This window comes from Myxine glutinosa, chromosome 2 (assembly GCF_964187855.1).
Source record: "Myxine glutinosa chromosome 2, kmMyxGlut1.1, whole genome shotgun sequence".
In the NCBI taxonomy this organism is placed as follows: domain Eukaryota; kingdom Metazoa; phylum Chordata; class Myxini; order Myxiniformes; family Myxinidae; genus Myxine; species Myxine glutinosa.
In genome coordinates this window covers 120063091-120075449 of record NC_136262.1, presented here as the reverse complement: position 1 = coordinate 120075449, position 12359 = coordinate 120063091, and the positions used below count along the sequence as shown (strand labels likewise).

The 12359-nt window shown below is 44.5% G+C and overlaps 1 protein-coding gene across 1 annotated transcript; it reads left to right on the top strand.

Moving 5' to 3' along the window:
• Positions 1–532: 532 nt before the first annotated feature.
• Positions 533–2639, top strand: LOC144890794 (general transcription factor II-I repeat domain-containing protein 2-like). The gene is made up of 3 exons (XM_078772629.1): positions 533–1288; positions 1416–2062; positions 2522–2639. The coding sequence occupies exons 1-3, from the start codon at positions 533–535 to the stop codon at positions 2637–2639; spliced, it is 1521 nt and encodes a 506-aa protein (XP_078628755.1).
• The last annotated feature ends 9720 nt before the right edge of the window (positions 2640–12359 follow it).

Below are 12359 nucleotides of genomic sequence, written 5' to 3'. Positions count from 1 at the left end.
AACCCCGTAAATCACCGTCAAACCTCGTAAACTGCCCTCAAACCACATGAACCGTCTTCAAACCACATAAACCTGGGGTGGGGAACCTCCGGCCTCAGGGCCGTATACGGCCCGCGAGACCGTTTGATCCGGCCCGCGAGGCAATTCATCTATCTATAATTCCAGTAATCTCTCCTTTGCAAGGTTTTAAATTAATCGGACAAAGGGTAACCAAGTTATGGCCAAAAACGACAGAGAGGAGCGAGCTTTCACGTGTTGTAACAGTCAACGAATGCCGAACGTGGCGAGCAGACGCTGCCTCGGACGGCACATTTGAGAACTTATTCATTTATTTGACGTTGGCAAAATATGTTGGCGCTAACAGAATAATTGCCATCAAATTAAAACTAATTTGCGATTAATCGTAACTGCGATATGCGACCTTTTGGACAGTCAAGTGAGTTCCGGACAGTCGTAACTGCAATATGCGACCTTCCGGACAGTCAAGTGATCGCGTGATCTCATGTCATCATTTCATTCAGTATATGCAAACATGGCGACTAACAAGAAAAGAAAGGTCGATGCGGAATGTCGCGCTTTCCAAGAGAAATGGGCAAACGATTATTTCTTTGTGGAAGTAAAAGGCAAGCCAGTATGCCTAGTTTGTCGGGAAGCGCTCTCGGTGATGAAAAAGGCCAACCTCGAGCGTCATTACAGCTCGAAACATGCTAAACTGGACAAGTTGAAAGGACAAATGCGCTTGGATATAGTTAACGTTCTTCGGCGGAGTTTTGGTGCTCAACAAGCAGTCTTCATAAGACCACAATCTGACCGAGACAACACTACGCATGCTAGTTTTGTGGTGAGTGAGCTAATCGCTAAGAAGCTGATGCCGCATTCAGAAGGAGAATTTGTGAAGGAGTGCCTTGTTGCTGCTGCGGAGCTGCTCGCACCGGACAAAGTAAAATTGTTCCAAAGTGTCAGTTTGTCTCGAAGAACTGTCTCAGATCGGATTACTGACATGGCACAAGATATTGAGAAAACACTGAAGGACACCGCAAGAGATTTCCAGTTTTTCTCTCTGGCCTGCGATGAGACAACGGACATAACAAACACCGCCCAACTAGCCATTTTTGTGCCGGGGATTACAGCTGAGTTTGATACGAGGGAGGAGTTGCTGTCTTTGCAAGCCATGCATGGCACCACCAAAGGTGAGGATTTGTTTGAGCAAGTTGTTTTGGCTATGAACAAATTCGAACTGCAGTTTGACAAGTTAAGTGGCCTGGCCACGGATGGAGCCCCAGCCATGGTTGGTGCGCAAAAGGGACTGACTGCATTGTTCAAAAAAGAAATGAGTCGTCTCAGTCTCGATCCAAGTGAGTTAGTTGTATGCCACTGTATAGTGTATCATACACCAAGAGAATCTGTGTGCACAGTCCCACAAGCTCAACAATGTGATGACAACTGTCGTTTCCACCATAAACGTCATCAAAAGCAGAGGGCTGAACAGCCGCCAGTTCAAGGAGCTACTGAGTGAACTAGAGTCAGAGTACGGAGATCTGGTTTACCACTGTGAGGTGCGGTGGCTGAGTCACGGAAATATGCTCACACGGTTTTACTCACTGAGAGAAGAAGTGAAACAGTTCATGGAGATGAAGGGGAAACCTGTCATGGAACTCAGTGATAGCAAGTGGCTGTGTGATTTGGGCTTCATGGTGGACATTACCAAGTACCTGTCAGAGCTGAACGTCAAGCTCCAAGGTCCCAACCAGCTTCTCAGCTCTCTGCAATCACATGTGAAATCATTTGAAGCTAAACTAAAGCTGTGGCAAGTGCAATTGGAAAGGGGAAACACTATCCACTTTCCCACTCTGCAAGAACAAAAGCCTGCTGTGACACCTGAATATGCTGCTGAGTGTGCAAAACTCCTCCAGGCATTTGGAGAGAGGTTCCAGGACATGAAAAGTAAACAAAGGGAACTGAACATATTTGCCACGCCGTTTAATGTGGAACCAGCTGATGTGCCTGACAACCTACAACACGAAATCATTGAGCTGCAAAGCAATGACGAGCTCAAAGCTAGGTACAACAACCTCCCTTTGCTCGAGTTCTACAAACTGTATGTACGTGCTGAGGATTTTCCCATTCTGAGGAGACATGCACTGAAGTTTGCATCACTGTTTGGGACGATCTACAGCTGTGAGCAGTTCTTTTCAAAACTGACTCTTGCAAAGACTCGGTTCCGCTCAAGACTGACTGACCCAAACCTGCAAAACCAGCTGTGAGTAGCATCATCATCACTACCACCTGACACCAAACGCCTCGCCAAAGAGAAACAGTTCCAGCCATCGCATTAGGTGAGTCCGATATATGTATTCAATAATTTAGCATGGCCCTCAAAGGATGTTCTAAAAATGGAAATGGCCCTTGACAGGAAAAAGGTTCCCCACCCCTGACATAAACTGTCTCAAACCTCGTGAACTATCCTTAACCATAATGAACCAACCCGAAGCTAAATGAAACCTTCCCCCGATGACCTAAGTGTTGTGCTACCTTTGCTTGAAGCCGTACCACCAGCTGTGCCTGACGCTGCTGCCCCTCTTGGAAAGCATGCAGCTTTCGCCGGTACCCCGCCTGATCCACATCAAGACGCCTCCTGAGAGCCTAATTCTGCTGCGTCAGGCTGTGGAAGGCCACATCCATCTTTGTATTTTCATTGCCGCATTCTCCATAGCCCGGGCGCAGGGCCTGCTCTAGCTGTTAGGCAGGAAGAGGAGATGAGAGAAACTCATTCAGGGCCACACGTTGACTACGACTAGAGAGGAAGTCCGCCAGCCATGCGTGGAGATTTCCATAGATACCAAAGGAGGAGAGTTTGGTGAGCAGAGCGGGGTGCCAGACCGTATCGAAGGCACGTGATATGTCAAGGGAGACAGGAGAGTTTCGTGAGCTCTAATTTCCTGTTTGGCATTGAGGACCTCCATCCATTGTTGAGAAACCAGAAGCAGCATGTCCAGAGTAGAATGACCAGGTCTGAAACCATGCTTGGAGATTTCCATGGATACCAAAGGAGGAGAGTTTGGTGAGCAGAGCGTGGTGCCAGACCGTATCGAAGGCACGTGATATGTCAAGGGAGACAGGAGAGTTTGGTGAGCTCTAATTTCCTGTTTGGCATTGAGGACCTCCATCCATTGTTGAGAAAGCAGAAGCAGCATGTCCAGAGTAGGATGACCAGGTCTGAAACCAAATTGATGATCAGAGATCAAGCATTGGAGAAGAGGAAAGATTTCATATCCGAAGCAATGATGGATTCCATGACTTTGCTGATAATTGGGAGAAGGCTGATTGGTCTGTAGTTGCTTGGATCTGTTTTTGCACATTTTTTGTGCAAAGCGGTGATGTTGGCAGATTTCCAAGCAGATGGCAGATGACCTTGAGCAAAAGAGAGGGTGAAGAGAACAGAGAGAGGGAGTGAAAGAGCGGAAGAACAGGATTTTAGGACCCGTGGGCTGATGCCGTCAGGTCCAGTTGCAGAATCAGAGTCGAGGGTTGACAGAAACTTTTCCACCTTGTCAGGAGGAAAGGACACAGAGTCCAGGAGCAGCTGGGTACAGTGGGTACAGAGACAGATGGGTTTGGGACACAATATTTAGAGGCAAACACAGAGTTGAGGCATTCAGCTTTTTCACGTGCGGAGTCAGCCGTGTAGCCGTTTGAGGGGATGGAAGGGGAACAAACACCAGAAACAGATTTGACCAGACGCCACCAGGATTTGGAAGAGGGAGACAGATAAGAGAGTTCGGTCTTGAGAACGGAGAGATATTGTTTCCTGGCTCATGAGGTTGGACACACACTTGTTTCAGGCTTTGTGAAAGGAAATGAGATTTCCTTCTGTTGGATTTGCTTTCCAGGAGATGAAGGCAAGTTGTTTCTGGGCAACAGCCTCACCCCAAGATTCCGTGTACCATGGACGGGAGGAAGGGTATGACAACTGAAGACGAGATGGGATAAAGCTGTGCATGAGAGAGAGCAATTTACTTTGGAAGAATTGCCAGGATGAGTTGATGTCAGAGGCGGTAGAGATGGGAGACCAGTTGTTACGTGCTCCTCCCCGACCCCCTGGTCACGGCGTACCTCCGAGCCCCGAGAGGAGTCAGGGCAGAAAAATGTGTTATTCTGTATGTCAAAGACCAATGGAGAAGCCACCCCAATTGTTACTCACAAACAAATACTGTATTAAGATCACACAAGAATAACGGTACAACAATAATAGTAATCAAAAGTACAAACAATATCCTATGATGGTACCATCAGTTTTGTAATATAGACTTGGCATTTAATATGGAATTTTTTTTTCTTCTTGACTTGGGTTTACTTTCTTAACTCAGTATATCAATCTGGTGAGTTTCTTTTACACTTTGGTGATTTATTTGTTAAAAGAACCATGTCACTGATTGTCTGTCGCAGCAAGAAGTCAACAACAGGATTATATCACAGGTGGCGTGGCAAAATGTACGGACAGGTGCATTTGACGATTGGCTTCACAGTCGGGTATACAAGGGTTGTTGCGTTCTGTATTAGTGGAAAACAACTGCTGCACGTCTCCAAAAGTTATTGCCGCTTCCTCTGGAGATGGTCCGTCAACTCGACAATGCTGTTTGTCATGGAGTGGTGGCTTTACGAAATTACGGCATGAAAGAGCGTGCTGTTGCTCGGCAGTATGGCATCACTCAATGTCAGGTGTCAAACAAAGATCCTGAAACGAAATGCTCAGAGGGGTGTCCCTACTCCAATACCGAGGCCAGGACGTCCCCGCAGAACCACAAGGAGGGATGATCGCCAGCTGCACCGGTTAGTCCGAAATGGCCGTACCAAGTCAGCTAATCGGCTTAGGGCTGAGTGGCAGCAACTGACAAATGTGCCTGTATCCAGAAGGCTCGTCAACCAACGACTGGTTCAAGCAGGCTATCGTGCCAGGCGTCCCCTGAGAAAACCACGCCTGACCAGCCAACACCGCCAGCGCCGATTGCAGTAGGCCAGAGAGCACCATCAATGGCAGCCAGGACACTGGAATCACGTGATCTTCAGTGACGAGTCTAGATTTCTGGTCTATCATCAAGATGGCCGCGTCCGAGTGCGCAGACAAGTGCATGAAGCCTACAACAAAGATTGTATAGTGCCAAGAGTCCAAGCTGGAGGTGGTGGGGTGACCGTTTGGGCTGCTTTTCATGCAGGGGGAAAAACTGACCTGGTTGTTCTGAATGGAAACCTGAACCAGTTCAAGTACAGGGCCATTCTGGAAGAAACATTGCTTCCATTTGCTCGTGCAGCCTTTCGATGAGACTTTGTCTTCCAAGATGACAATGTGCGGCCTCATCGTGCTCGCATGATCCAACACTTTCTTGCTGACCTTGGTGTAGAGCATATGGAGTGGCCTGCCATGTCCCCGGATATGAATCCGATAGAGAACTTGTGGGCAGAATTAACGCATCAAATCGACCACTTGGACCAGCAGCCGACCTCTGTGCGTGAATTGCAGCAGGCTATTGTCACTGCATGGCAAGCGATTCCTGTCCAAACCTTGGCAAATCTCGTGAACAGCATGCCTCAACGTGTACGTGCTCTCCTGAATGCTCGTGGGGGTTACACGAAGTACTGAACTGTAATTTTACTGTCCGTAATCCCAGTCGTAATTTAACTTTTGTTTTTGTTAAAAAAAAATTTGGCTAATGTGCAAAATAAAGAGTACTTCTGGAAAACATACAGAAGTTTAACACAGTACTGTCCATGAATTGAGTTCGATATCAGTTTACATCACTTTCAAGGATCAATTTATTTGTTTCGAAATGTCAAATGTGGTTTTTGTTTCTTTTAAAGGTCACGTTAACAAAATCTAGAATAATTTCAACACAATTCCAATGAACTTTTGGTTCTAAGACATCTTGAAAAGTAAGTTCACCCCCACAAAAAATATAATCCATATTAAATGCCAAGTCTGTATATAACTCACTGCGCTCCAAGTGAGTGAACCAAGAACATTCCCAATGTCTCTTATTCCCGGCTCCAAGCCAAAGATGATGTGCTCCAGCGATCGCCAGAACGATGTCCCATCGAGACCAGAATCCCGTTCGGATGGCAAGAACAGTCCCGCTGCCAACGCGGGGCGCAGGCGCCCTCAAGGCGACTGGGAAATCCAAAGGCGCCCTCCAGGCGATAGAGATCACACCCTCGGGTATGGAGGAATTAACCTTCAAAAAGCCACGTCACACACACGCCCCAGATCGACGTCTGAATGCGGTGAAAATGGTCGAAAAGAGACGAAACCGTGAGCGAAGCACAAGTCCTGCGCGAGTCAAAATGGCCGACGACCCGTTCTTGAGACGTAACGGCCCGGCGATAATTCTCCTCGGAATCCACCGCCAAAAACCTAACATGCAGGTTGATCGGTCACAGCGATGATAACTCTGTCGCAGGAATCCCTTTCCTGGAAACCCGAAAGTTCGCTAGTGACTCTTGCTCGCCAACGTTCGCTCCAGACCGCAAGTAGCTCGGCTCTTTCTTGTCCGACTCACTCGCTCCGCCCTTTTTCTCCCTCTTCTTCCTCTTCGTCGTCCGGTTCCCGATCCAGTTTCCTGTTTCTTTTGACATTAACTTTTTTACCTTTTGAAAACAGTTCATGGACAATAAACCTTTTGAAAACAATAATAGTACATGGAATCAGAAATATTTACAGTGGATGCAAACCACCACAACGGAAGTGACGAATCCGTAACACCAGTCCAGATGATTGATGGCTGCTTGAACACCGTGCCAGTTGGCCTGGGTGAAATGCCAGACTCGTCGATGCTGAGGAGTCTCTCTGAGAATGGTCAGAGAAATGTCCACTTTAACAAGCACATGATCAGATGAGCCAATTGGAGCAGAAGAGAAGTAGCAGACATTTTCAGGGAAGTTAGTCATAACCAAGTCCAGAAGAGAAGATGCTCCGTTGACTGAGATCCGGGTCGGGAAATTGACAGATTGTGTCAGTCCCAGTGAGTCGCAGAAGTCCTTTGCTGAGGAGCCATGGCTGGTGAGAGGTACCCACACCCAGCCAACTGGCATGGTGACAATTGAAATCACCACATGAGGAAGAGAGAGTTGGGATGGGTAGATAGAAGTTGGTCCATATTATCAGACAGCGAGATGTAGATGGAGTCATCACTGTTTGGTGGACGGTACAACACACATATGAATAAAAGGTGGGAGCGAAGGGGACGCCATAGCCAAAGGTATTCCTGGGGGTGAGGTGGAGAGAGGGCAGTGCAGGGCGAGTGAGGAAGAGAGTTTTTTTTATAAAGATAGCAACCCCACCTCCAGGACGAGGCTCAGGTCTATCATGCCTGAGGAGGGAGTAACCTGGGAGAGATACCAAGGAATCGGAGACATCATGAAGGAGGAAAGTTTCTGTTAAGCAGATCACGTCTGGTTTGTCAGAAGCAACCTGTATGGAGAGATCAGTCAAGTTTGAGTGAAGGCCCCAGATGTTTGAGGTCCATACCGTTAATGAAGAGGAAGGGGGAGCTTCGGATACAGAACGGGGGGGGGGGGGGGGGGAGGGGTAGGGTAAGATGTGGAAGAGGAGGAAGTGGTAGGGAGAGCTGTTGAAGGTGTGTCAGAGATTTCAGAATAGCTTGGAGAAAGGGAAGAATGGGGCGGACAAAAGGTTTGATGGTGATTGGGTGAGGCACAGTGAGGTGTTATTTGAGGAGGGGGAAGAGCGAGGAAGAAGGTTGGGGGAGATGAAGGTGAAAGTTGGAAGGGAGAAAAAGCGGGGAGGATACTTTGAGGAGGAGGGGTGAGAGGGGAGTCTAGGAGGGGAGGAGCGAGGGAGAGTCTCGGAGGGGAAGGGTGTGGGGGGAGTTTAGGAGGGAAGGGGCAAGGGGGGAGATTTGAAAGGGATGGGTGATGGGGAAGATTTGGAGGGGAGGGGCAAGGGGGAAGATTTGAAAGAGATGAGTGATGGGGAAGATTTGGAGGGGAGGGGAAAGGGGGTAGATTTGGAGGGGAGGGGTGATGGGGAAATTTTCGAGGGAAGGGGTGATGGGGAAGATTTGGAGGGGAGGGGTGAGATTGTATTTTAGAAAGTTTACGATTAATGGGAAACGAATATTTATTGCAAAATGAGTTTCTTGTGACCTTCGAGTCAAAAATACGTTTGAGGACGCTGAAGGAGGGGTGGAGTGCAGGAGAGTTTCGGGCATGTAGAAAAGAGGAACTGTAAGAGATGGATTTTTTTTTTGGAATGAATAGATTTGGTGAGCAAGTCGAAAGCATCCTTTTATGGAAGAAGAAGAAAAAGGTGTTATTAATATACGACAGAATACAGTTCTTCAGGGGAAAGTTTAAACATTTTTAAATTGAGCAGTGAAAACTATCTGGGAAAATGGAAATGGGGGTGAAACACGTGATCGAAGAACGAACGAACAAATAAGAACAACGAATAAACAAATAAGAACAACGAATAAGAACAGAGAAGGAAAAAAAAATTTTTTTTTTTTTGAGTTGAGATTTTAAACAAGGAAGTATGGGGTGAAAGACCTGGACAGAAACAGAGAAGAAAAGTAATTGCAGCACAATCGACGGACCGCTGAGAGAAAAACAAAGCCTCAAGGTCGGACACGGTAGCCTACTAGGCCTCAAAATACGCGACACGAATTAACCGACGATTTTGTATACAGGTATGAAAAATTAACACCGAGAATCTTACTAAGGACACACTATAGGTACACACACCGAAAGATAGAAACAGTTTCGACAAAAACACAATTGTGAAAAATTACTTAACTTCGAAAGCGTGAGCACATGGACAGCTTCGAAAAGACCACCTACACAGTATGTGCCGGTTGTATAAAGTGCACACCTCCACAGTATGTGCTGGTTGTGTAAAGTGTACACCTCCACAGTATGTGCCGGTTGTATAAAGTGCACACCCCTACATTATGTGCCGGTTGTATAAAGTGTACACCTCTACAGTAGGTGCCGGTTGTATAAAGTGTACACCTCTACAGTATGTGCCGGTTGTATACCGTGTACAGTGTACACCCCTACGGTATGTGCCGGTTGTATACCGTGTACAGTGTACACCTCTACAGTATGTGCCGGTTGTATACCGTGTACAGTGTAGGCCTACACCTCTACGGTATGTGCCGGTTGTATACAGTTTATGGTATATCCCGGTTCTGTACTGTGTATGGTATATCCTGGTTGTGTACTGTGTATGGTATATCCGGGTTGTATACAGTTTATAGTATATCCCGGTTGTGCACTGTGTATGATATATCTGGGTTGTATACAGTTTATGGTATATCCCAGTTGTGTACTGTGTATGGTATATCCCGGTTGTGTACTGTGTATGGTATATCCCGGTTGTATACAGTTTATAGTATATCCCGGTTGTACACTGTGTATGGTATATCCGGGTTGTATACAGTTTATGGTATATCCCGGTTGTGTACTGTGTATGGAATATCCCGGTTGTGTACTGTGTATGGTATATCCCGGTTGTACACTGTGTATGGTATATCCCGGTTGTGTACTGTGTATGGTATATCCCGGTTGCGCACTGTGTATGGTATATCCTGGTTGTGTAATGTGTATGGTATATCCCTGTGGTGTACTGTGTGTGGTATATCCTGGTTGTGTACTGTGTGTGGTATATCCCGGTTGTGTAATGTGTGTGGTATATCCTGGTTGTGTACTGTGTGTGGTATATCCTGGTTGTGTACTGTGTGTGGTATATCCTGGTTGTGCACTGTGTGTGGTGTATCCCGGTTGTGTACTGTGTGTGGTATATCCCGGTTGTGTACTCTATGGTATATCCTGGTTGTGTACTGTGTGTGGTATATCCTGGTTGTGTACTGTGTGTGGTATATCCTGGTTGTGTACTGTGTGTGGTATATCCTGGTTGTGTACTGTGTGTGGTATATCCTGGTTGTGTACTGTGTGTGGTATACCCGAGTTGTATGCTGTACATCGTGTAAAGTGCAAGTTTTAAGTTTGAAAAGGGTAAATCTAAAGGTTAATTATAAATGGTAATTCTCAACTGAAATTCTGAAAGGTAATTATAACGGTTATTCTGAAGGGTTATTCTAAAGGGTAATTCTACAGGGTAATTCTGAAATGTAATTCTAAAGGGTGATTCTAAAGGGTAATTCCGAAGGGTGACTCTGAAGGGTAATTCCAAAGGGTACTTCTAAAGGGTAATTCTGAAGGGTAATTCTAAAGGTTAATTCTAAAGGGTTATTCTGAAGGGTGACTGAAGGGTAATTCTAACGGGTTATTCTGAAGGGTAATTCTAAAGGGTTATTCTAAAGGGTGACTCTGAAGGGTAATTCTAAAGGGTGACTCTGAAGGGTAATTCCAAAGGGTAATTCTGAAGGGTAATTCTAAAGGGTAATCCTAAAGGGTAATTCTAAAGGGTAATTCTTAAGGGTAATTCTAAAGGGTAATTCTAAAGGGTTATTCTAAAGGGTGACTGAAGGGTAATTCTAATGGGTTATTCTTAAGGGTAATTCCAAAGGGTAATTCCAAAGGGTAATTCTAAAGGGTAATTCTAAAGGGTAATTCTAAAGGGTAATTCTAAAGGGTAATTCTAAAGGGTAATTCCAAAGGGTAATTCTAAAGGGTAATTCTAAAGGATAATTCCGAAGGGTAATTCCAAAGGGTAATTCTGAAGGGTTATTCCAAAGGGTAATTCCAAAAGGTAATTCTAAAGGGTAATTCCAAAGGGTAATTCTAAAGGGTAATTCTAAAGGGTAATTCCAAAGGGTTATTCTAAAAGGTAATGCTAATGCTAAAGGGTAATTCTAAGGGTAATGCTAAAGGGTAATTCTAAAGGTAATGCTAAAGGGTAATTCTAAAGGATAATTCTAAAGGTAATGCTAAAGGGTAATTCTAAAGGGTAATTCTAAAGGTAATGCTAAACGGTAATTCTAAAGGTAATGCTGAAGGGCAATTCTAAAGGTAATGCTGAAGGGTAATTCTAAAGGGTTATTCTAAAGGGTAATTCCAAAGGGTTATTCTAAAGGGTTATTCTAAAGGTAATGCTAAACGGTAATTCTAAAGGGTAATTCTAAAGGTAATGCTAAAGGGTAAATCTAAAGGGTAATTCTAAAGGGTAATTCCAAAGGGTTATTCTAAAGGGTTATTCTAAAGGTAATGCTAAACAGTAATTCTAAAGGGTTATTCCAAAGGTAATGCGAAAGGGTAATTCCAAAGGGTTATTCGAAAGGGTAATGCTGAAGGGTAATGCTGAAGGGTAATTCTAAAGGGTTATTCTAAAGGTAATGCTAAACGGTAATTCTAAAGGGTAATTCTATAGAGTAATTCTAAAGGGTAATGCTAAAGGGTAATTCTCGGGGGTAATTCTAAAGGTAATTTTAAAGGGTAATTTTAAAGGGTAATTCTAAATGGTAATTCTAAAGGGTTATTCTAAAGGGTAATTCTAGAGGGTGACTGAAGGGTAATTCTAACGGGTTATTCCTAAGGGTAATTCCGAAGGGTAATTCCAAAGGGTTATTCTAAAAGGTAATGCTAATGCTAAAGGGTAATTCTAAGGGTAATTCTAAGGGTAATGCTAAAGGGTAATTCTAAAGGGTAATTCCAAAGGGTAATTCTAAAGGATAATTCTAAAGGTAATGCTGAAGGGTAATTCTAAAGGGTAATTCTAAAGGATAATTCCGAAGGGTAATTCCAAAGGGTAATTCTAAAGGGTAATTCCAAAGGGTAATTCTAAAGGGTAATTCCAAAGGGTTATTCTAAAGGGTTATTCTAAAGGTAATGCTAAAGGGTAAATCTAAAGGGTAATTCAAAAGGTAATGCTGAAGGGTAATTCTAAAGGGTAATTCCAAAGGTAATGCTAAAGGGTAATTCCAAAGGGTTATTCGAAAGGGTAATTATAGAGGGTAATGCTGAAGGGTAATTCTAAAGGGTTATTCTAAAGGTAATGCTAAACGGTAATTCTAAAGGGTAATTCTCGAGGGTAATTCTAAAGGGTAATGCTAAAGGGTAATTCTAGGGGGTAATTCTAAAGGTAATGCTAAAGGGTAATTTTAAAGGGTAATTCTAAATGGTAATTCTAAAGGGTTATTCTAAAGGGTAATTCTCGAGGGTTATTCTAAAGGGTAATTCGAGAGGGTAATTCTAAAGGGTTATTCCAAAGGGTAATTCTCAAGGGTAATTTTAAAGGTAATGCTAAAGGGTAATTCTGAAGGGTAATTCTAAAGGGTAATTCTGAAGTGTAATTCTGAAGTGTAATTCTAGAGGGTAATTCTAGAGGGTAATTCTCGAGGGTAATTCTCGAGGGTAATTCTCGAGGGTAATTCTAAAGGGTAATGCTA

Bases quoted from the DNA above. Each gene is read 5' to 3' on its own strand.
- LOC144890794 (XM_078772629.1), top strand. From the start codon at position 533: ATGGCGACTAACAAGAAAAGAAAGGTCGATGCGGAATGTCGCGCTTTC. The intron at 1,289-1,415 runs GTTGGTGCGCAA...CTGTGTGCACAG, and splicing joins CGGATGGAGCCCCAGCCATG to TCCCACAAGCTCAACAATGT. The intron at 2,063-2,521 runs GTACAACAACCT...CGATGACCTAAG, and splicing joins AATGACGAGCTCAAAGCTAG to TGTTGTGCTACCTTTGCTTG.